The 21355-nt window shown below is 42.2% G+C and overlaps 1 protein-coding gene across 2 annotated transcripts in view; it reads right to left on the bottom strand.

Annotated features, from left to right (window-relative positions):
- Positions 1–631: 631 nt before the first annotated feature.
- The window catches only part of SH3BGRL2 (SH3 domain binding glutamate rich protein like 2), a 72205-nt gene continuing 51481 nt past the window's right edge, over positions 632–21355 (bottom strand). The window contains exons 3-4 of one of the 2 annotated variants that reach the window (XM_030199067.1): positions 5037–5117; positions 632–3640 (exon numbers count right to left, since the gene is read on the bottom strand). In XM_030199067.1, coding sequence (XP_030054927.1) covers positions 3626–3640; positions 5037–5117 — 96 coding nt within the window. In that variant the 3' untranslated portion in view covers positions 632–3625. Of the gene's footprint in view, positions 3641–5036; positions 5118–5702; positions 7699–21355 lie in introns of those variants that run through there. The other variant, XM_030199068.1, reaches the window with a different exon arrangement.

Genomic DNA, 21355 nt, shown 5'->3' with positions numbered 1-21355 from the left:
CAAAGCAGAACTTTAAAATGTGACTGTGAACAGGCAGAGTATGCAACTTGTTCATTTTGAGCACCAATTTATAAAAATCACACACACACACACTGTATATACCACATGGACCAACTTAAAATCTGATACATGCCTGGAATCACAATGGATGTGGTCATGTTGGCCATTCTCCACATGCCCAGTACAACACTGCAAACAGAAATGGGGGTGGGGGGGGGGGGGGGGGGAGACATGAACCACAGTGCCTGCTCTGCTCTCCTCTGTTCCAGATCCTTAGCAGCTAGAGAGGAAATAACTCTGCTCTGATTAGCTTTCCTATTCACTGCTGGAAAACATCTAGAATTAAGAGAGATGCGTCTTTAAGGTCTTTAATGTATGTTATTTCATAGTTATGTTACCATCATCTTAAACTAAGAATCCAATGTTCCACACCCTTAAAAAAAACCCCACAAAAACAAAAAGCTATTCAAGGTATTAACAGAACATTAAAGAGAAGTAACACATTATTTTCCAAATTATTAAGCAAAAATGAATGACCCCATTTTTTTACATGAAGAAACAGACAGCCCATCAGTTCAAGCAATTATAAATATAAACAGACAGGAACAAATGAAAGAAAATTGATGTTGAATATTTTTAAATCTCTAGTTTTTATTTAAAAAGAACACACCAACACCTTTTCCATTATCACATAAAACAATTCATACCATACACTGTATAGACTATGAAAATGGAATATCATTTACAGCCTATATGTTTACATTGGACACTAATTAAACCTGGGTAAAGTCAGATAAAACCATATCACAATTCTAATTCATATGGATGTGCTTGGATGGGGTCCAACATCAGGTGACATTCTGTGTTCCCTGAAATGCTTATTTGCCTTCATCCTCCCCTTTCTTTCAGCTGACTGGAATGTAAGGAAATGTATGTTTATACCAACTGTTTTGGCACACATGTGCTAGGATGATTTTCTATGCAGAGTCAGTTGGGGCAAAAATCTTTGTTATTAAGTATCTCCGTAGATCTTTAAAAATGGAGTTATGAAACTATTAACAAAACTATGTTTTGCTTTGGTGCAAGTAATGATTATATACTCTTACTCCTTTATGTCACTATTTCATAGGACAACTGTACTGCAAAATGTTTGGCATGCAGACCTAGCAATTAAGAGCCAACCTACACAATATCAAGCACAATCCTTTCCCAAGGAATTAGTAAACTGGTTCCAAATGTTTTCACGCAACAGGGGATGATACATAATCATCTGGCACAAATCATAGGAAACATGTGTTTAGGTAGTGGGGGAAGGGAAAGGGAGTCTTCAGTTCTGCTGCAAAATCCTATATTATGATTTTATGGTGTTTTAACAATAAAAACGGAATTTGTACCTGCTAGAACAGAATGAATGCCAATTACATCTGTTGCTACTTGAAAATGTGTTGGAAATTAAATAGTTCATGGCACTGTTTATGGACTTTATTTAAAATGGTAAGAAACCTAATTTCTAACACCAGTCTGATGGCTAAAGTTTCAAAAGTTGTGCACTGCTACATCGAATGTCATGCCTTTGATCTGAATTGAATTTTCTTCTTTCTGGAAGCTGGACATAGTGCATAGGCAGCATTCATAGCTCCTGGGAAGGGTGGGAGGAGTCATGGTCACTAACTTAAGGGCAATGCCTGGTGGCCAGGTTCAGGGCCCAAGACTGCAGGGTTCCAGAAGGAGTTTTAGTACGTGTCATGGCAATGCTTAGACTAGGTATGTTGGGAATGGAGAGAATACAAAAGAGGAAAACCCTCTGGATAGCTGTAAATTAAAAGTCATAGGGGGGTAATTCTATAACTGTACACCTGATTGCTACATATTCTGTAAAGCAAAGGAGACACCTACTTTCCTTTGTAGAATACTAGTTTAAGTGGGTACATATAGTTAGCATGTGCGCCTATGTTCTGGAGATATGAGATACACGCATAACTTAAGTTCTGTGTACCACTTTGCACTCTACCCATGGTCTGCCCAAACTGCATGCTATCAGATGTATGCACACAGTTATAGAATATAGTATTTATGGCAGCCAACCCAACCCGGTCCTCGGGGCACACATAGTCCCATCGAGTTTTCAGGATATCCATAATGAATATTCGTGAGTTAGAGTTGTATGCAATTGAGTTGCAGTGAATGCAAATCTCTCTCATGCATATTCATTGTGGATATCCTGAAAACCCAAAGGGACTAGGTGTTCCCCGAGGACCGAGTTGGGGAATGGCTGGTTTAAGGGCATATCTAATGCATATGCGTGTAAATGCTAGTATTCTAAACATTTACACAAAACTGGTGCATAAAGGTTAGTGCTGACTTTATAGAATTATCTGCACAGTGCCAAATCCTAGTGTTGGCTCCAGCTGAGCTGAAAATATAAAAGGGACAAAAAGAAAAATTCTGGTGGCAAAAAAAACCCCAAAAACCCAACAACCCACAACCCTCCCTCCCCAACCTGGTTTCAAACATATTCCCATAAAAATTAGGAACAAGTGAAATACAGGAGACAAAACTTTACATTTTAAAAAATCCCAAGTAAATATATTTTATATTATGTCTATTTAAATCACAATACAGAAATCAAACAATCTAGCTGTGAAAAATGCTAGCAATATTTCCTTGGAAAGGGTGCATCTAGTTTGTTAACAGACACTCCTCAAGTTTTAATAATGGGAAGTTTGCCAGCAGCATTTATATGGATGGACTCTCTTCACATTAAAACTGGGAGCTTGCTTGGCACCTGTGACCCCCCTCCCCCCATACCAGGACTTCCCAAACCTATCTTATAGACCCCACATCCAGTCAGGTTTCCAGGATATCCACAACAAATAGGCATGTGGTAGATCTGTATATGTTGAAAACCCATGCCATGAATATTCATCATGGATATTCTGAAAAACTGACTGGCTGTGAGGTACATGAGACAGGTCTGGGAAACCCTGACCTATACCAAAATCTGCATGACACTCCTGTTACATTTAAGAAATGCTGTTTAAAAGTTCAGTAATCATCAGCTTGTTAACCTTGTTTCATTGTCCTGCAGTTTTCTGTTGCCCCTCAGGTACTGATATTTTGACTCTGTGATGGTATGATCACAGGGGGACTAGTTTTGGTGGTGGTGGTGAGGGGGGAGAGGTTAGGAAGAGCGGTGGAGCATACAAAAGAGAAAATATCAGTTAAGTACTATACCACACTCCAGATGCTACACTGATTTATATAACACCTTCCCTGAATGAAGTTCAACCCACTCTGCATTTCCCTTTTGTCATTATCTTCGACAGAAAGCCATACCAATCCAGCACTAATACAAGGCTAGCTCAAACACCACCTAAGGGAATTCTGGAAGAGCAGATGAATCCTTCATTAGCCCCCCTCCTCCCCCCATTTCATTAATATGCCATGTTTATCCCTGCAGTCTTTTATCTTCGGGAACATCCTCTTCTGTGGCAAGCAGATTACCGATGGTGCAAACAACGTAAATCACAGTGATCAGTTTGGGAAGCAGATTTGTGCTGAGCAGCGAGAGTATTTTTCACCAAGATGTGCTTTGTTGGGTTTGTTGAACATGCCAAGATGCCTTCTAAAGCTCGGCCTCCTGGAGAGGAAGAGAAAGGACTGTCACCAGCAATAAGATAAAATGGAGGATTTTAATTTCCCAAAACTTGAAGCCCAAAAGGGAGCTCCAAGGTTTCCAGCATAACAGATTTCCTTTAGGCTGCTGCCAATTGCGGCAGCCTTGAAGCTTCCATATTGTTCAGTGTTTAGGCTATAACTCAGAACATGACTTGCCTAATGTCCCTGAAGTCAATACTTTGTTGTAGAACTGAACAGCCAGCTTTCAGATGTCTTAAGAATTAGATTCCAAGCTGCATTAAATTACATCAGATCACAAATGAAACTAGATTACATCAAAATCCTTACCTTACAAAAATCATAAAAAGCTGACTGCATATTCTAGATCCTTCTCATTTTGTCCCCCAACCTTACACAGCTAATTAAAAATTCTCAGGTCAAATTCCAGTGGCCCGTGGATACAAGATATTCATTTACACAGTTACATGGATTTTTAGCAGCACTGTTCCTTGACAGCCAAAGTTATCCATATACAGTAAATGGTTAATATTTTGTTTATAAAGCTCTTAAATGGTTGGCACTGTTGTTTCTCCAGGTTGCAGAAAACCTATTTTGAGAATATTCAGTTTATACTCGTGGGTTGGTTATATTCTTTTCGATATAGTGTTAACTTGGTCTTGTATTTTACACTGAAGTGGCACTGTTGCCAACCATATAATTGGTTTCTGAATATTGACCAATATGTTATTTTGGGCCAAGTTTCAACATTTTGGTGATGATTTTATAATGTGTGGCATAAAAGGCTGCAACTGGTAGACACAGAAAAAGCAGCAATTTTATAAGGAACAAATGTTTGCTCCCTTTTATACAATTATTATCTGTGTGTGCAACCAGCTACAAAGTAAAATGCAAAATTTTGCAGCTGGTCTAGAGCAGGCATAAATACACATATGCACCTTTGCCAACTATATAATTAACACCTTTACATTCTATAAAGTATACATAATAAACAAACTCTACCCCAGAACAATGGATTACTCCCTGTGTATATTCTTGTGTATATTGTGACAAATTTTATAAAATGCTCTGCATGTACAACCCTTCTTTGTTTTTACATGTAGATGGCCTTTATAAAATCATTTCCTTAATTTTAAAAGGACAATTTGAAAAAATGAAGATAGCTTGGCTTGGTGGATCTCATGACTACAGTATATCTTCCTGGAGATGCAACTTCTAGAACCAGAGAAACCAATACTGCTTAACATCCATCCTCTTAGTGATTTCGGGCTCACAAAGCTGCCCCATTATACATTATGCATTCAGGGATTTCAGACCTGGCCAAATTACTTTGGAAAGCAAGTTACAGCCATTGTGTATGCTCAATTCTCTAATAAAAATACAACAAAAAACAATCTTACCTTCGTTGCTGACCTGGGTTTCAGTCCTAGGAATGAAAAGACGGTGTTGTTTTCTTTTGAGTCAAAAAAGGAGTCATAATCCTAGACAAAAAAAACAAACCAGGCTGAGCAATACTGATAACATGCATGTTTCACATTTCCATGAACTGGTATGAAAAATGACATCTAATGTCATCCCAGGAAACAAAAATGTATAAAATCAGCTTCTACATCTGCAAAACTTGGAATAGATTTGGGGTTTATCACAGTCGTAACTATTTTGCTGATGGTGCGATGGTGAATTCTTTGCATCACACTATAAGTTTGTGCTTCCTCTGCACAGATAATATGCAAGAAAACAAAGCTCAAAAGTGCACAGGTGTAGGGGATTTGCACGAGGGCACATTTAGACACCTAATTTTCTTTACAGAACACAAGCATAACTGGGTAAATATGTGCATAGGTTTTTACATGTAATCACTGTCAAACATAGAGAGCTGGTGTAAGTGCTCGTGCCTAGATTGAACAGATAAGCATGGAAATTATTATATTTTATAATTGTGTGTGTGTGCCTACCTGCAAAGTATGTGCTACTGAAACTAGCATGTACTTACTGTCATTTATGCATATTATATATATATATATATATATATATATATATATATATATATATATATATATATATATATACTCACATACGCATGTAAAAGACCAATACCAGCATTTACTTGCTTACTTGCCACCTAAATCTATGCGGCTCTTCATCTTCAGCACTGAAACTATCCCCAAAATTCAAATCTGGCCTTGTTTCAGTTTCAGCCAAAAAAGTGCATTTTCTGCTGAGACTTCCTTCTCCCCCCTTCAAAAAGCAGGCCCCACTGCACCCCTCCCCCAATAATGGGCCCCACCTGTAGGCGGCCCCTGACCTGCCTTAGGAACACTAATGGTCCATTGGCCTCGTCGGGACAGGAGTGGTCCCCTATTGCTCCTACCTATGCTGGTTCCACAGTCAAAATGGCTGCCGCTACTGCCCACAGCAGCCTTGCAAGATTGCTGCAGGAAGTTGCAGTACCCATTTTGACTGTGGAGCTGGCACGGGCAGGAGCAACTAGGGATTGCTCCTGCCCTCACAAAGTCATTACACCATTAGGGTTTGTAAAGTAGGCCCATTTTTTTGTTTGGGAGAAGAGTAAAATTTAATTTTGATTTTGCTCACACCAGAGTGGGGCCTGCTTGGGGGGGGGGGGGGGGGGGGATAGCTTCTGTGTTTTTGGTTTCGGCCGAAAATGCGCAGTGAATTTTGGCCGCAGATTCAGTTTTGGATGAAACTGAAAAAAAGGTTCTGGTCACTCTCTAGTGCCAGTACTGATATGGAGGGCTGTCCTTAAGATGTGGGGTGATCACTGAAGGACCCACTTCTATAAACAGCCATGCTACTTGTAACTGCCCACAGAGTCTATGTAAAGATGGCACTGCAAATATTAGGAGTAGCCTAGTGGTTCAAATACCACTAACAGCTCCTTTCTGATCTTGGGCAAGTAACTTAATCCTCCATTGCCTCAAGTATAAACTCATATTGTGAATCCTCTGGGGATAAAAAAAAAACCCCAAAACCCTACTGCTGAATGTATACCAAGCTTTTGGGCTTGCAGGCAGTATATAAAAAATTAACATTGAATATGCCAGCCTCTACAAAATACACTTAGAAAAAAGAACAAGCTGGATTGCTACACGTTTCTAAAGAGAAATTACACACTAGCAAAATATCTGATCTTGTTAATTTATACAACAGGGAGACCCTCGCCCAATAATAAGTGACCAGAGATTATAAACAGAAAAGTACACACAACTACAAATCCCAAGCCATATTCTGTATGTAGTACAACAGTTGAGAAAGAAAAACAGAAACGCATTTCCTCCAGTACTGTGCAAAATACAATCATAGATGGCATATTCACATCATTAAACCAAAACTTTTTTCTTCCTTTATTGTCTGGAAAGTTCAGCTTGTGTAACCTGTCTCCACCATATTTTTCAGGGGTTAAGCTATTATGTGCACCACATTCTCCCATGTACCCTATGGAGGCTAGCTGAAAACACTGCTTCTCCCACTGGAGAGAGGGATGGCATTCTCTGTGTAACATTGTAGATAACGGCAGATAAAGACTTGTAGGGTCCATCCAGTCTGCCCAACAAGGTAAACTCATTACTTATGGTATGTGATACTTCATATGTACACCTGGTCTTGATTTATCCTTTCAAAACGTTCCTTGACACTAAATTCAGCAAAAGTCACTTGTGTAAACAATATCAAAAGCTGAAAAATACTTCACTTCACTAAAAAATCATTCACACTTTGAAACTTCAAGTCTTGAATATAATTGAGGAAAAAAGACCTCAAAAGTCTCAGCACGGCAGCAAGTATAATGGCTTAGTGCCAGAACATAACAGACGCCAGTATTATCATAGGTCAAAAAACCTCCACATCTTTAATCAATGTTTCTGGCTTAACAACACTTTCTTCGAATTTTCTTCTGTTTTTAATTTTTGTTTTCAAAAACTACATCATGATTAATACATTATAATGAAGACACATGAAGTCACTTAGCTTTCATTTTGCCCAACGGGTCTCTCCGTTTCACTCTTTATGGAGCTTCTTCAGGGGTCTAAGTGCTTCTAAAACCTACAAAGAAAATTCAAAGTAGTCAACCAACAGTGCAGAAGAAACATCACAAAGCAAAAAAATCACAGTGGAATGACTCACTTACTCATCTACTCATATGCGCTAGCTTTAAAGAAGGCACTCAATAACATCAGGACGCTGACCTTTTTATGTGAACTGGAAGCAGAACAGGAATTATATCGCTTGTTAGTCAAAAAAAATGTTATGAACATAATTTAAGGCAGCTTATTAAAAAGCAGTCCATTCAATCTGTGAATTTAAACCATGTGGTTCAAGGGATTTCAATGTAAATATCCAACGTTGTTCCCTTCTTACTAATGTTCTATTTCTGTCTCGTCTTCTGTCACTCAATGGGACCTGGTCAATGATGAAGCAATGAAATGGATTTATGAATTCTGAAGGAATGTGTTCCAACCTGTGTGTTTCTTGTAAGCACACAGATCGGAACACGTTCCTTCACTATCAAAGTTGCCATCCTGTGCCGTTGAAAAACAACTAACCGTTCTCTCAATTTCTGAGATTTAAAAGAAAAGAGGATTTAAAGCTCTGCACTAAAAGATTTATGAAAGATTTGGATGAAAGAGGGTATCCTACTGAAGTAGTCAAATTAGCATATAGAAGAGCTAAACGTAATAATAGGGAGCTCCTATTACAAAACCCTCATTATGATGTTGAAGATTTGGATAAGATGAAATACATTTGTTGCTCAATTTTCAAATGGAGAAGAAGGTTTGATTAGAATTATAAAGTGCAATTGGGCTGTGATGCAATCACATGACCTTTTTCACGATCAGGAAGTCAGAATGGCATTTTCAAGATCACGAAACCTTAAGGAAATTCTCAGTCCAGCCTACTTTCCTTCTTTAAATCTAGATATGAATACTGGTATTGTGGGTGGACATAAAAAGTGTGGCCAATGCAAAACATGCTCTATGACAGTAGAAATTACAGAATTCATACATCTAGTTGATGGGAAAGTTTTCAGTTAAAATATAATACAGATGGTCAGTCTTCATATGTGATTTACATTCTACAGTGTAGCTGCCAAAAATTATATATAGGTAAAACCACCAGAAATCTACATCTAAGAATTACAGAACATCGTTCTTGTGTGAAGAAACAGAAAAAGGGAGCACCATTGGTAACAAGTTGTTTAGAAAAACATGGATTTGAGGCATTTCATTGCTTCATCATTAACCAGGTCCCACTGAGTGACAGAAGAGGAGACAGAAATAGAATGTTAGTAAGAAGGGAACAACGTTGGATATTTACATTGAAATCCCTTGAACCACACGGTTTAAATTCACAGATTGAATGGACTGCTTTTTAATAAGCTGCCTTAAATCAAATTATCTTCATAAAATTTATTTTTTTTGACTGAAAAGCGATATAATTCCTGTTCTGCTTCACATAAAAAGGTCGGTGTCTTGATGTTATTGAGCGCCTTCTTTAAAACTAGTGCATATGAGTAGATGAGTGAGTCATTCCATTTGTGATTTTTTGCTTTGCAATATGTTTCTTATGCACTGTTGGTTGACTTCATCAAATTTTCTTTGTAGGTTTTAGAAGCACTTAGACCCCTGAAGAAGCTCCATAAAGAGTGAAACGGAGAGACCCGTTGGGCAAAATGAAAGCTAAAAACAGAAGAAAAATTGAAGAAAGTGTTACTTGTTAAGCCAGAAATATTGATTAAATTAAAAGATGTGGTTAGAGGTCACGTGATGCTGAAGGAGCAGTAGCCACGCTTTTGCACTGCTCCGCGATCCCTGCCCGATTCCCGCCCGATATCGCTGACAAATCGCCCTGAAAACCGACCGATCTGGGAGAGTACGGCTACCTGGGAGTGCATGGACCAATATTTAGTGGCCATGTCGCCGGGAACAACCAGAAAAAGTTCAAAACCGGAGAAAGACAAAGCGGCTGGAACGAGTAGCGATTCCAAGATGGCGCCTGCAACGCCGAGAAGTGAAGCGGAGTTTTCGGCCCGCCAAGTATCACAGCTAATTGCGGCGATGGAAACAGCGCTAGAGCCTAAGTTCACGTCGTTGAACGATCGACTGGGAAAAGTTGATGAGCTGATGGCAACGCTGGTAAGCCGTACAACTGAGGTGGAAACGAGGGTGTCTGCACTGGAGGACGCATGGCAGCAGTGTGGCCCGGAGGTGGAAGGCCTTAAGGATAAAATACAACAGCATGCGGAAAAACTAGAGGAGTTGGAAAACCGGGCTAGAAGAAGTAATCTCCGCCTGGTGGGATTGCCGGAAACCATTCCAGAGAAAAGCTTGAGCACAGTGCTGGAGGAGTGGCTAGTAAAGGAATTTGCCTTATCGGACAGCCGTGGGCCGCTCTGCCTAGAGAGAGCGCACAGGATTGGGAGACAGCACCAGAACATTCAGCGCCCCAGAGTTGTTATTATAAAAGTTCTGAATTATATTCACAAGGAAGAGATTCTCCGGGGCTACCGTTTGAAGCGGGAATCTTTGACATATGCTTGAGCACAAATAAGAATCTTTCAGGATTACTCCGCTAACTTACAGGAGAAGAGAAGGAAGTTCCATCCAGTCTGTACTTTGCTAGTGGAAAGAAAGCAGCGTTTCATGTTGATGTATCCAGCTACTTTAAAGATTCAACACGAAGGGAAATGGTTCCCGTTTTTATCTGACCAAGCAGCCATGCAGTTTATTAACAAAGAGCTGAGTGCAACTGGGGCACACACTTGAAAGTGAACATTGACCCAGCGGGTCGGTCGGACACGTAAGAATTATGTATTTGCAGCCTACAGGGGCAGAAAATGCAATGTTTTGAAGTTTGGGTTTGAGAAAGTTTACTACAGTAAAAGGACAGTTGGAGGGTGGGGGTGGGGTGGGGATCGCAGCATGTTGTGACCCAGGAGACATGGGAGATTCACTGATGTGGGTTCATAAAGGGGGTGAGAAATTAGGGAAGGTGGGAGGGTGGGGGAAGCAAGAGGGGAGTTTGAGGGGAATGAAGAGGATATTAATGCTGTACTGGAAATTGTACTTAGGTGAAGGGGAACGTGCACGCTATGTGAGATGGAAGAAAGGGGAAGGTTCCAGGGTGGGGGCTGGGCACCCAGGAGTCTTGGAGACACTGCTGTATCTAAAGAGGGGAGAGAGGTACACCTGGGATCCGGGGTAGATGCATTCGGTTAGATTAATATCGTGGAATGTGGCTGGAATTGGATCTCCTATAAAAAGAACAAAAATTTTAAATGCTTTGCAACGTCACAAAGTAGCCATAGCCTGTTTACAGGAGACAAAGTTGTCTGAGGAGGAAAGTCAAAAGCTCAAGCAAAAGTGGGTGGGGGAATGTCTTTTTGCACCAGCAGATGGCCGTAGAGGAGGTGTGGCAATCCTGATCCATAAATCCCTGCAATGTAAGGCCAGAGTGGTTGCCCGAGACTCACAAGGGAGGTATATTCTTATACACTTGAATATAATGGGGCAAGAAATGTTTTTGCTTAATATTTATGGCCCAAATGTCTATGATCCAAAATTTTTTCACCACATTATACAGTTAAGTCTGCAACACACTACAGCCCCTTGGCTCCTAGCAGGTGATTTTAACCAGGTGATGGATGGGAAACTAGACAGATCGGCGCCGTCAGCGGGGATGGCATTGAGTAGAGGTAAGGGCATACAACATCTGTGTAGGACTCTGAACCTAATTGATCCCTGGCGTTTGAGCAACCCCACTGCACGAGACTATACTCATCTCTCTAGGGCACATGGCACGTGGTCTAGGTTGGACTACATTCTAGTGGAGGGTAATTTATATCCACAGATTGTGAAACCAGAGATAGGGCCTATGGAGGTGTCGGATCACGCTATGATATGGGTGGAGATGGAGATAGGAGCGGGTGGATCTAGAGGGCAGCAATGGAAATTTCCGTCACATATAGTGGGTGAAGTACACTTTCAGGAACATCTTAGGCAAAAATGGCAGTTATATGCAGATACTAACATACAGCATGAGGATGATGCTCTTCTTTATTGGGAAACATCTAAGGCAGTTATGAGAGGGGAGGTCATTTCTTACAAGTGTGCCAGGGCAAGAAGGTTAGCTCGGGGTATTGTCCAACTGGAACATAAATTTCAGGAAGCAAAACGTAAATTCTTGGCGGCCCCCTCGGCCAGAAACAGGGAAGAGATGGTAGCGTCGCTTGCGGCACTGAATTCTCTCATTCATGAACGCACAAAGAAACAGTTGTTACATAGATCATTTACATTTCACAGATATGGTAATAGATCAGGGAAACTATTGGCTAGAGTGGTAAAGAGGTGGGGGGGTAATAGGTTTATCCCATCCTTGAAAAAGTCTGATGGCACTCGAGAGACTCGACAGGGAGGGATTATACAGATCTTGCATGATTTTTATGCATCCCTCTATAATAACCCAGGCGAGCGGAGTGGACCTGACTTGGTAGACTATTTAGAAGATTCAGGTATCCCACAATTAACGGAAGAGGTGAGAGATCGGTTGAACTCTCCCTTGAGTGCTACAGAAATTCAGAAAGTGGTTAAAGCGTTAAGGAGGGGCACGGCCCCAGGCCCAGATGGGTACACGGCAGAATATTACCAGTGTATGTTACCGCAAGTGTGTGGAGCTTTGGTCTCCTTTTTTGACGCCTCAGTGGAGGGGGGAGGAGTTCCAAGGCATTCCAATGAGGCGTGGATAACTTTGATACCGAAGCCGGGGAAAGATCCAGAACTTCCGGAATCGTATAGGCCAATTTCTCTCATCAATGTGGATCTGAAAATATTAGCTAGGGTGTTAGCAGAGAGGTTAAGTCCCCATATGGCCACATTGGTGGGAGAGGGACAGGTGGGATTTGTGAAGGGTAGACATTCTTCTGTTAATGTACGCAAAGTGTGCATGGCCATAGCTCATAGTCGCAGCTCACATGAACCATTGCTCTTGGTGAGTCTGGACGCAGAGAAGGCATTTGATAAAGTACACTGGGATTACCTGTTTGGAGTCTTGGAATACGTGGGCTTGAGAGGATGGTTTGCACGAGCGATTGCTGCCTTGTATTTTTGCCCGCAGGCTGCTATACTGGTAAATGGGGCCTGCTCTGATAGGTTCCGGATATTGAGGGGAACGAGACAGGGGTGCCCTCTTTCCCCGTTGCTGTTCCTGCTCTATCTAGAACCCTTGTTACGCACGATTCAAAGAGACCCTGGGGTGGCGGGAGTTGAGATGCCCTCCCTCTCAGTTAAAACTTTAGCATTTGCAGATGATATTTTGCTGACTTTGACAAACCCCTGCAAGTCGCTACAAGGCCTCCTAGATACTATTGGGGAATTTAGCTTCTTTTCAGGGTTTACCCTTAACTTACAGAAATCAGTGGCATATCCAGTGCAGGGCTCGATTAGAGAGAAGTGGGTGGGGGAATTTCCCCTTACATGGTCTAGGGGCCCCTTGAAATACTTGGGAGTACTAATCCCTGCAGATCTGTCAGATTTGTATAATATAAATGTTGAGCCGTTAAGGCGCAGTACACAGCGTACTTTGCAAAGCTGGCATTTGTTGCCGTTGTCCCTCATGGGGAGAATTGCATTATATAACATGATATTGATACCAAAATGGATCTATGTGCTCCAAATGGTGCCGTTGTGCCTGTCGCAAAGGGATGATCAGTGGGTAACAAGGTTGGTAGCAAGGTTTATATGGCAGGGTAAAAAGCCCCGCATGCGAGCGGCTCAGCTTTTTCTCCCAAGAATAGCGGGGGGGCTGGGATTGTTGAGTATTAGACTTCTCTCAATTGCTAGTAACATGCGTCATCTCACGGATTGGTTCCGGGGATCATCTTATTTTTCATGTACAGGAGCTGAGACGAAACTGTTTGCCCCGGACCACTTCAGCGCCTGGTTGCATGCTAAGCCGGGGAGTCTCCGGACCCCGCCGACATTTGCACCAATAGTGCTTCCCCTGAGAAAAGCTTGGAGGTGGGTCTGTAAGTTTTATGGTATATCTGCAGAATCCTCTTTGTTACTGCCAATACAGGGCAATAAAGACTTCTTGCCGGGCATCAATTCTGAGGAATTTGTTAGGTGGGGGAGGAACAATTTACAATATTTATATCAGTTATATGACTCAGAGGGCGTTTTGAGGACCTCGGCAGAACTCCAGTTGGAGTATGGGGTCAGGAGGCCAAATTTCTTTGCTATGTTCCAGTTGCGCCACTATCTGAGATCTTTGCCAGCCGTCACCTTGACAAAACAGGCATGGGAACTCCTGGTTACTGTGTTGGGACTAGATGCACAATTAAGGGTTCCACTTAAATATTACCATGCTTTATTGCGGGAACACTTGGGAGAGGTGGATTATGGTAAATTGGCCACTTGCTGGAATGCAGAACTTAAGATGAATCTACAGAGGGAAACTGTAAAAGTCTGTCTTTTGGGTGCTAAAAGACTGACAGAGAATGTGACGTTGCAAGAAACACATTATAAATTTGTAATGAGGATGTATATTTCCCCTCATAGAGCTCAAAGAGCGGCGATGGGGGTGGAGGACAGATGTAAGAAGTGCGCTCAATCCCCAGCTGACCTAGGGCATATGTTTTGGAAGTGTCCCGAGGTACTGGGGTTTTGGCGCCAAGTTAGTCAGCATGTGTCTGGGTTATGGGGGGTAGTTTGGAGACCAGCTCCAACACAACTGTTTGAGATGTTTAGAGTGTTGTCATTTGCTCCTCGGGGCCTCAAATGCTTCTTAAAAAAATCAGTCTTGATCGGGAAGAAATCGATTCTTCAACAGTGGATATCTGAAGACCCGCCTACTTTGCAACAGTGGAGATCTAACATGATACATCTATGTGCAATGGAGCGTAAGGGAATAGAAGATCTAACCTCGACAACAGGAGACAAATTCTGCCAAGTTTGGTCCCCTTTCTGGGATTCATTGACTGCAGTAGCACGAAGTAGAATTTTGAACTCCTAAGTACACTTTATGAGGAGTCTAGAGGGGGAATAGGGGGGGGTGGGGAAAAAAGAAAATGTATTTGTACTGTTTGGTATTTGTCCTTGCCGTGAAGGTGCCAGTGATGTATGGAGTATTTCTCCAGGGACAGTATTGTGTTGGTTACTGTTAACAATAAATATATTTAAACATAAATTAAAAGATGTGGATGTTTTTTGACCTATGGTAATACTGGAGTCTGTTATGAACCTGCACTAAGACATTATACTTGCTGTTGTGCTGAGACTTTTGAGGTTTTCCTCCATTAATTATATTCAAGACTTGAAGTTTCAGAGTGTGAATGATGAGTTTTTAGTGAAGCATTTTTCAGCTTTTGATTTTGATTTATCCTTGCCATTTTCAGGGCATAGACCGTAGAAGTCTGCCCAGCACTGTCCTTGTTTTAAAATTTGTGAAGTTAATGTCGAAGCCCCTGAACAGCTCCACTTCATCCCATCCAAATCTATTCAGCCACAATCAGAGCACAGACCTTAGAAGCCTGCCCAGCGCTGACCTTGTTCTCCAGCTTCTGAAGTTGAAGCTGAATGTGACTAACCATGATCACAGCACAGACCGTAGAAGTCTGCCCAATACTGATTTTGCTTCCCAGTTACCGGTTTTGCTTCCTGATCTCCGCTAAGCTTCTTTGGATCAATTCCTTCTAAAACAGGTTTCATTTATGTTTTTTCCCATGCTTTTTTGAATTCCATTTTCATCTCCACTACCTCCCGCGAAAGCAGTGGCGTAGGAAGGGGGGGGGGGCGGTCCGCCCCGGGTGCACTCCGCTGGGGGGGTGTCGGCTCCGCGCTGGTGCACTGCCCTCTCTGCCCTGGAACAGGTTACTTCCTGTTCCGGGACAGAGAGAGCAGTGCACCAGCACGGAGCCGACACACCCCAGCAACGTGCAGTCGGGGCAGATCGGCCCTCCCGCCCGTCCCTCGCCACAGGTATGAGCTCCGGGGGGGGGGGGGGGGTGCGCTTGAGCGGGAGGAGGGTGCGCCGTGCTGCACCGGGGGGGGGGGGGGAGGTGCAGCGGCGACCCGCCCCGGGTGTCAGCTCCCCTCGCTACGGCTCTGTGTGGGAGGGCATTCCAGGTATCCACCACCCTCTCTATGAAAAAATACTTCCTGACATTATTCCTGAGTCTTTCCCTTTTCAACCTCAATTCATGTTCTCTCGTTCTAGTGCCTTCCCGTCTCTGGAAAAGGTTCATTTGCGGATCAAATATTTGAACATCTGTCACCTGTTTCTCCTTTCCTCCAGGGTATACATGTTCAGGTCAGTAAGTCTCTCCTTGTACGTCCTGCAATGCAAATTCTATACCATTTTCGTTGCTATTCTCTGAACCGCTTCCAGTCTTTTTACATCCTTAAAGATACGGCCTCCAAAACTGAATACAATACTCTAAGTGGGGCCTCACCAACGATTTGAGAGGAGCATCAATACCTCCTTTCTTCTACTGGTTATACCCCTTCTCTACACAGCTTAGAATCCTTCTGGCAACCATCACCCCAAGGTCCCTCTCCTGAGCTGAGCTTACCACTCTACCTTCCTATCCAGTATCTCTCTTTTGGATATCTGCACCCCAAGTGCATCACTCTGCATTTCTTCACATTAGATTTTAACTGCCAGACCCTTGACTATTTTTCTAACATTTTGAGATCCCTTCTCATGGTTTCTACTCCCTCCAAGGCATCTACTCTATTGGCTATCTTTGTGTCATCCGCAAAAAGGCAAAAAACATTTTCCTTCTAATCCTTCAGCAGTGTCTCTTACAAATATATTAACCAGAATCGGCCCCAGCACTGACCCCTGAGGAACTCCATTACTCACTTTCTTTTCCTCTGAGCGGATTCCATTTACCACTACCCTCTGCCACATGTTGGTCAACCAGTTTCCCAATCCAGTTCACCACTTCGGGTCCTAAGTTCAGTCCTCTCAGCTTATTCAAATATCTTATGCGACAGACCGTAACAAAGACTTTGCTGAAATCCAAGTAGATTACATCATCCAATTCTTTGGTCACCCAGTCAAAGAAGTCACACTAAGATTCATTTGGCAGGATTTTCCTTTAGTAAAGCCATGTTGCCTTGGATCCTGTAACCCGTTGGCTTCTAGGAAGTTAACTATCCTTGCCATCAACAGTGACTCCATTATTTTTCCTACCACAAACATGAAGCTTACCAGCCTATAGTTTCCCACTTCTTCCCCGTCTCTGCTTTTGTGAAGAGGAACCACATCAGCTCGTCTCCAGTCCCAGGGAACTTCTCCCACCTCTAAAGATCTATTAAATAAATCCTTAAGAGGTCCCGCCAGGACTTCTGAGCTCCCTCAATGTCCTGGAATGTATCCCATCCAGCCCCATAGCTTTGTCCACTTTCAGTTTCTCAAGCTGTTTATAAACGCTTTCTTCGGTGAACAGTACAATATCCTCTCCATTCCCAGATACTTCCTCGGCAGACAACTGCGGTCTTGCTCCACGATTTTCTTCCGTGAACACCGAGAAGTATTTTTTTTTTAGCAGGTTCGCTTTATCCTCATCACTTTCCACATAGCCATTCTCAGCATCTTTCAGTCTACCAATTCCATTCCTATCTTTTCTCCTTCCCCCAATATATCTGAAAAAGGTACTGTCAACTCTCAACATCTTTAACCATTTTTTCTTCTGCCTGCATTTTTGCTAGCCGTATTTCCCTCTTCACTTCTTTGAGTTAAATCCGACAATTTTGTCTGTGATCCTCTTGTTGTGTTCTTCTGTATTTCTTGAATGCAGCCTCTTTTGTCCTTATTCTTTCAGTCACTTGTTTGGAGAACCATATAGGCTTCCTATTTCTCTTGTTTTTGTTTACTTTCCTTGTGTAAAGATCAGCTGCCATATTTATAGCAGTTTTCAGCTTGGACCACTGCGCTTCCACTTCACCCACACCTCCCCAAGCCATCTGTTCTTTCTTCAGGTATTCCTCCATTTTACCAAAAATCGGTACATCTGAAATCTAATACTTTGAGTTTTGTACGTCTGCACTCTGCTTTCACTCTTATATCAAACCATAACACTTCCTCCATTTGTGAGAACTATATCCAGCGTGTGTTTTTGGTTTGGGTGTGCATTAACACTTGGACAACATGGGTAAATTTTAGCAAAGAAAGAAGGTTGCTGGTGCTCAGTACCAGACAATACCCTTTTGGGGGGAGGAAGGGGAGCCCCAAAGGGTAGCATAACACTTTCAAGTACATTTATAGGATGATACCAAACATAATCCTTCCCGCTGAACAGTCTTATGAATGCAGACAAGTGAAAACAATTTTCTCAAAGTACAAGACGTGGCACCCAAGATGTCAGCTATCGTTGTCTAGGGTTGGTCCCGGAGTCCACTTCACAGAGGCAGTGGGTTCCCAAAGAATACACAATCCACACAGATTTGGATATATAAAGTATATTATTCACAGCATTTAGTACAGGTAACTGGTATATGCCTGTATCTGTGTGTGTTTAAGGAAGAGAGAGAAAGAAGTAGTGCATGCAGAGCCCGGTGTGCTCTGCTTGCAGGGACAGAGGGCAGAGATGCCCCTGGACAGAGAGCAGTGCCCCGGACAGAGAAAGGGGGGGGGGGCAGTAGACCCCAAGCTGAGCTCTGTGCTCTGCTGCACAGAGAAAGAGAGAGAGAGAGAGCCATCTCTCTCTTTGAGCTTTTATATTATAATTTAATTCTGACTGTACTTTTTCTAATTTGTTGTTAATTTGCAGGGTCTGCCTGTTTATTCTTCTTTGTGATCCACACAGAACTCTGAAGGTAGATGTTTATGTTTATTGCTAAAACTTGATTAAATCGCCAAAAATTGGACTAGCCATGACCAAACAATGTACAATTAAAAATCAAAAACATTACAAAGAAGGGAACTTAATTTTCCGACAGGAATGGTATCATAAATACACTAGAAGCCAAATCAAACAACCAAAGATGTAAAAGACCGCAGCTCTCATCCTATTTCTCAGTGATCAAGAGATCGCAAAAGCCTTAAGAAAAGGAGTAGGTCTTTAGGTCATCTGGACATCTTAAGAATTTTAGTGTAGAGATTTTCATTTTTAATCCATCATCAACTAGCCATGTCCCTAGCAAACCTTATCTGAAATTTCAGAAAGAGAATCTTTAGAATGAGACAAATGGAAAACACATAAATATAAAACTGAAGTCCTAGGACCTCTACTCATAGAATGGGGCTAAGAAAATGTTAAGATAGACACCAGGCTCGGTTTTGGGGCCAATGCCAAGTCCCTGGACAGTACTTTTGTGAACTAAATATTTTGCACGAACTGGCCATAATGGTGCAGAAAACTGTACAGAACCTGCACTAAGCTCTGTGATAAACCTTAAGCATTTTATTTCATTGGCCTCTTGGTGACCTTGGCTCCCACTCAGGGGGTACCTCAGGGCTACAAAAATTTTGTACTGTATAACAGACAGGACTATAGAACAATACATTTCATGCAAAAAAAAAAAAAAAGTTATTCACATGGATTGCTGTTTAAAATTCCCTTTCTGTTCACATGAATACAGTCCAGTATCATTTTCCCACAGAACCAACACTAACCCGACCTACTGCAAATATTCTTTCAAGCAGAGGAGCTCAGAGCTAATACCAGATTAAGATTCCAGTGGTAACTGACTCAGCACAGCCAGTGCACAAGGATTAACTCTCAAAACCTGCCTGAACGTACATGGCAATTTGAAAGATATACAGCCCTCAATTAGGAAGCTTTGCTGTAGGAAAACAGGCTGCATCAGCAGATGATGTATTGCACAGTACAGGAAGGCCATTCTCATCAAGAGGCTGACAGACTATATATCTATGACTGACTTTAGAAAAACCTAGTCCTGTATTATGTTGGTTTATTTATTTATTTTTTTGCTTTTACTGAATGTTCTTTGAGACAGTGTTACTGTTTTGTATGGCTAAGAGAAGCGAGTGAAGACATCAAGCTGTGTTGCCAAGCCACATTACTCTGCAAAAATCCCAGAGACGGTACAAATGTTCAACAAAAATTGAGCTTTTATTGCAGCTTCATTTACCACAGGAGTGGCTAACCTGCAGTAGGTTCAAAATGTCAGATTACTCACATTCAGGGTTCAAGAATGCTGCTGCATTCGCTCAACGTCAAAAGTAGCATTATTTTACTGTCCAGGATCATTGGGCCATAAAGGGGGGAAAGGGACTTGATATACCGACTTTCTGTGGTTTTTGCAACTACATTCAAAGCGGTTTACATAGTATATACAGGCAATATGCCCAAGTGCTTCTTAATGGAGCAGTAGCCCCACCTCCCCCTCCACCCCTCCCATGCCAAATGACATCCCCCTCTACTCTAGAAGATCCCCCAATCAACAACTAGGACTTTTTTTCTGCTATTCTATTTACTTTAGATTCTGTAAACCAGCAACAACGTCCTCTGACTGAGCAGTATATCAAATTTTAACTAAACCTGAGAACTTAAGCCAGGACCCACCCACCAGGGGATGTACTATCCTCTGGAACCGAGGATATGTCTCCAAGAACTTCTATTCAGGAGGGAACGGTTAGGATAGCTGTTGTAGTTGGTGATTTGATCACTAGGCATGTAGATAGCTAGATGGCTGGTGGATGTGAGGATCGTATGGTCGCTTGCCTGCCTGATGCGAAGGTGGCAGACCTCACATATCACCTAGACAGGATCTTAGATAGTGCAGGATCTTAGATAGTGCTGGGGAGAAGCCAGCTGTCGTGGTACATGCGAGTACCAATGACATAGGAAAATGTGGGAGAGAGGTTCTGCAAGTCAAATTTAGGATCCTAGGTAGAAAGCTGAAGTCCAGATCCTCCAGGGTAGCATTTTCAGAAATAACATAGTAACATAGTAGATGACGGCAGAGAAATACCTGTATGGTCAATCCAGTCTGCCCAACAAGATAAACTCATATGTGCTACTTTATGTGTATACCTGACTGATTTGTATCTGCCATTTTCAGGGCACAGACCGTAGAAGTCTGCCCAGCACTATGATCCCCATTCCACGCTCACAACCCAAGAGGCAGGCAGAGCTCTGAAGTCTCCATGCATGGTTGAGACGATGGTGCAGGGATGAGGAATTTAGATTTGTTAGGAACTGGGCGACATTCTGGGAAAGAGGGAGACTGTTCTGAAAGGATGGACTCCATCTTAACCGGGATGGAATCAGGCTGCTGGCACTAACTTTTAAAAAGGAGATAGAGCAGCATTTAAACTAGAATGGGGGGAAGTCACCTAGGAGTGTATGGCTCGGTGTGGAGTATCCTTGAAGGATACTATTAAAACAGGACATTCAGGGAATCCCAGTAGAGAGGTTTCAACAATGCTGAAACAAAGCCAGGTGTGTTTAAGGAGACACCAGGGTAAAGGATGCACATTATCTCCGTCAACGTCTAAGGAAAAAACACAATATGAAATGCCTGTATACAAATGCTAGAAGCCTAAAAAATAAGATGGGAGAGTTAGAACATATAGCACTAAACGATGAGGTAGATGTAATAGGAATCTCAGAAACTTGATGGAAAGAGGACAATCAATCAATGGGACACTGTTAATGGGTACAGATTGTATCGCAATGATAGAGAGGATCAAATTGGAGGCAGAGTTGCACTATATGTTAAAGAGGGAATTGAGT

The sequence above is a fragment of the Microcaecilia unicolor genome, chromosome 3, assembly GCF_901765095.1.
Source record: "Microcaecilia unicolor chromosome 3, aMicUni1.1, whole genome shotgun sequence".
Classification (NCBI taxonomy): domain Eukaryota; kingdom Metazoa; phylum Chordata; class Amphibia; order Gymnophiona; family Siphonopidae; genus Microcaecilia; species Microcaecilia unicolor.
The sequence above is the reverse complement of the archived record's forward strand: the minus strand, read 5'-3'. Positions and strand labels throughout refer to the sequence as shown.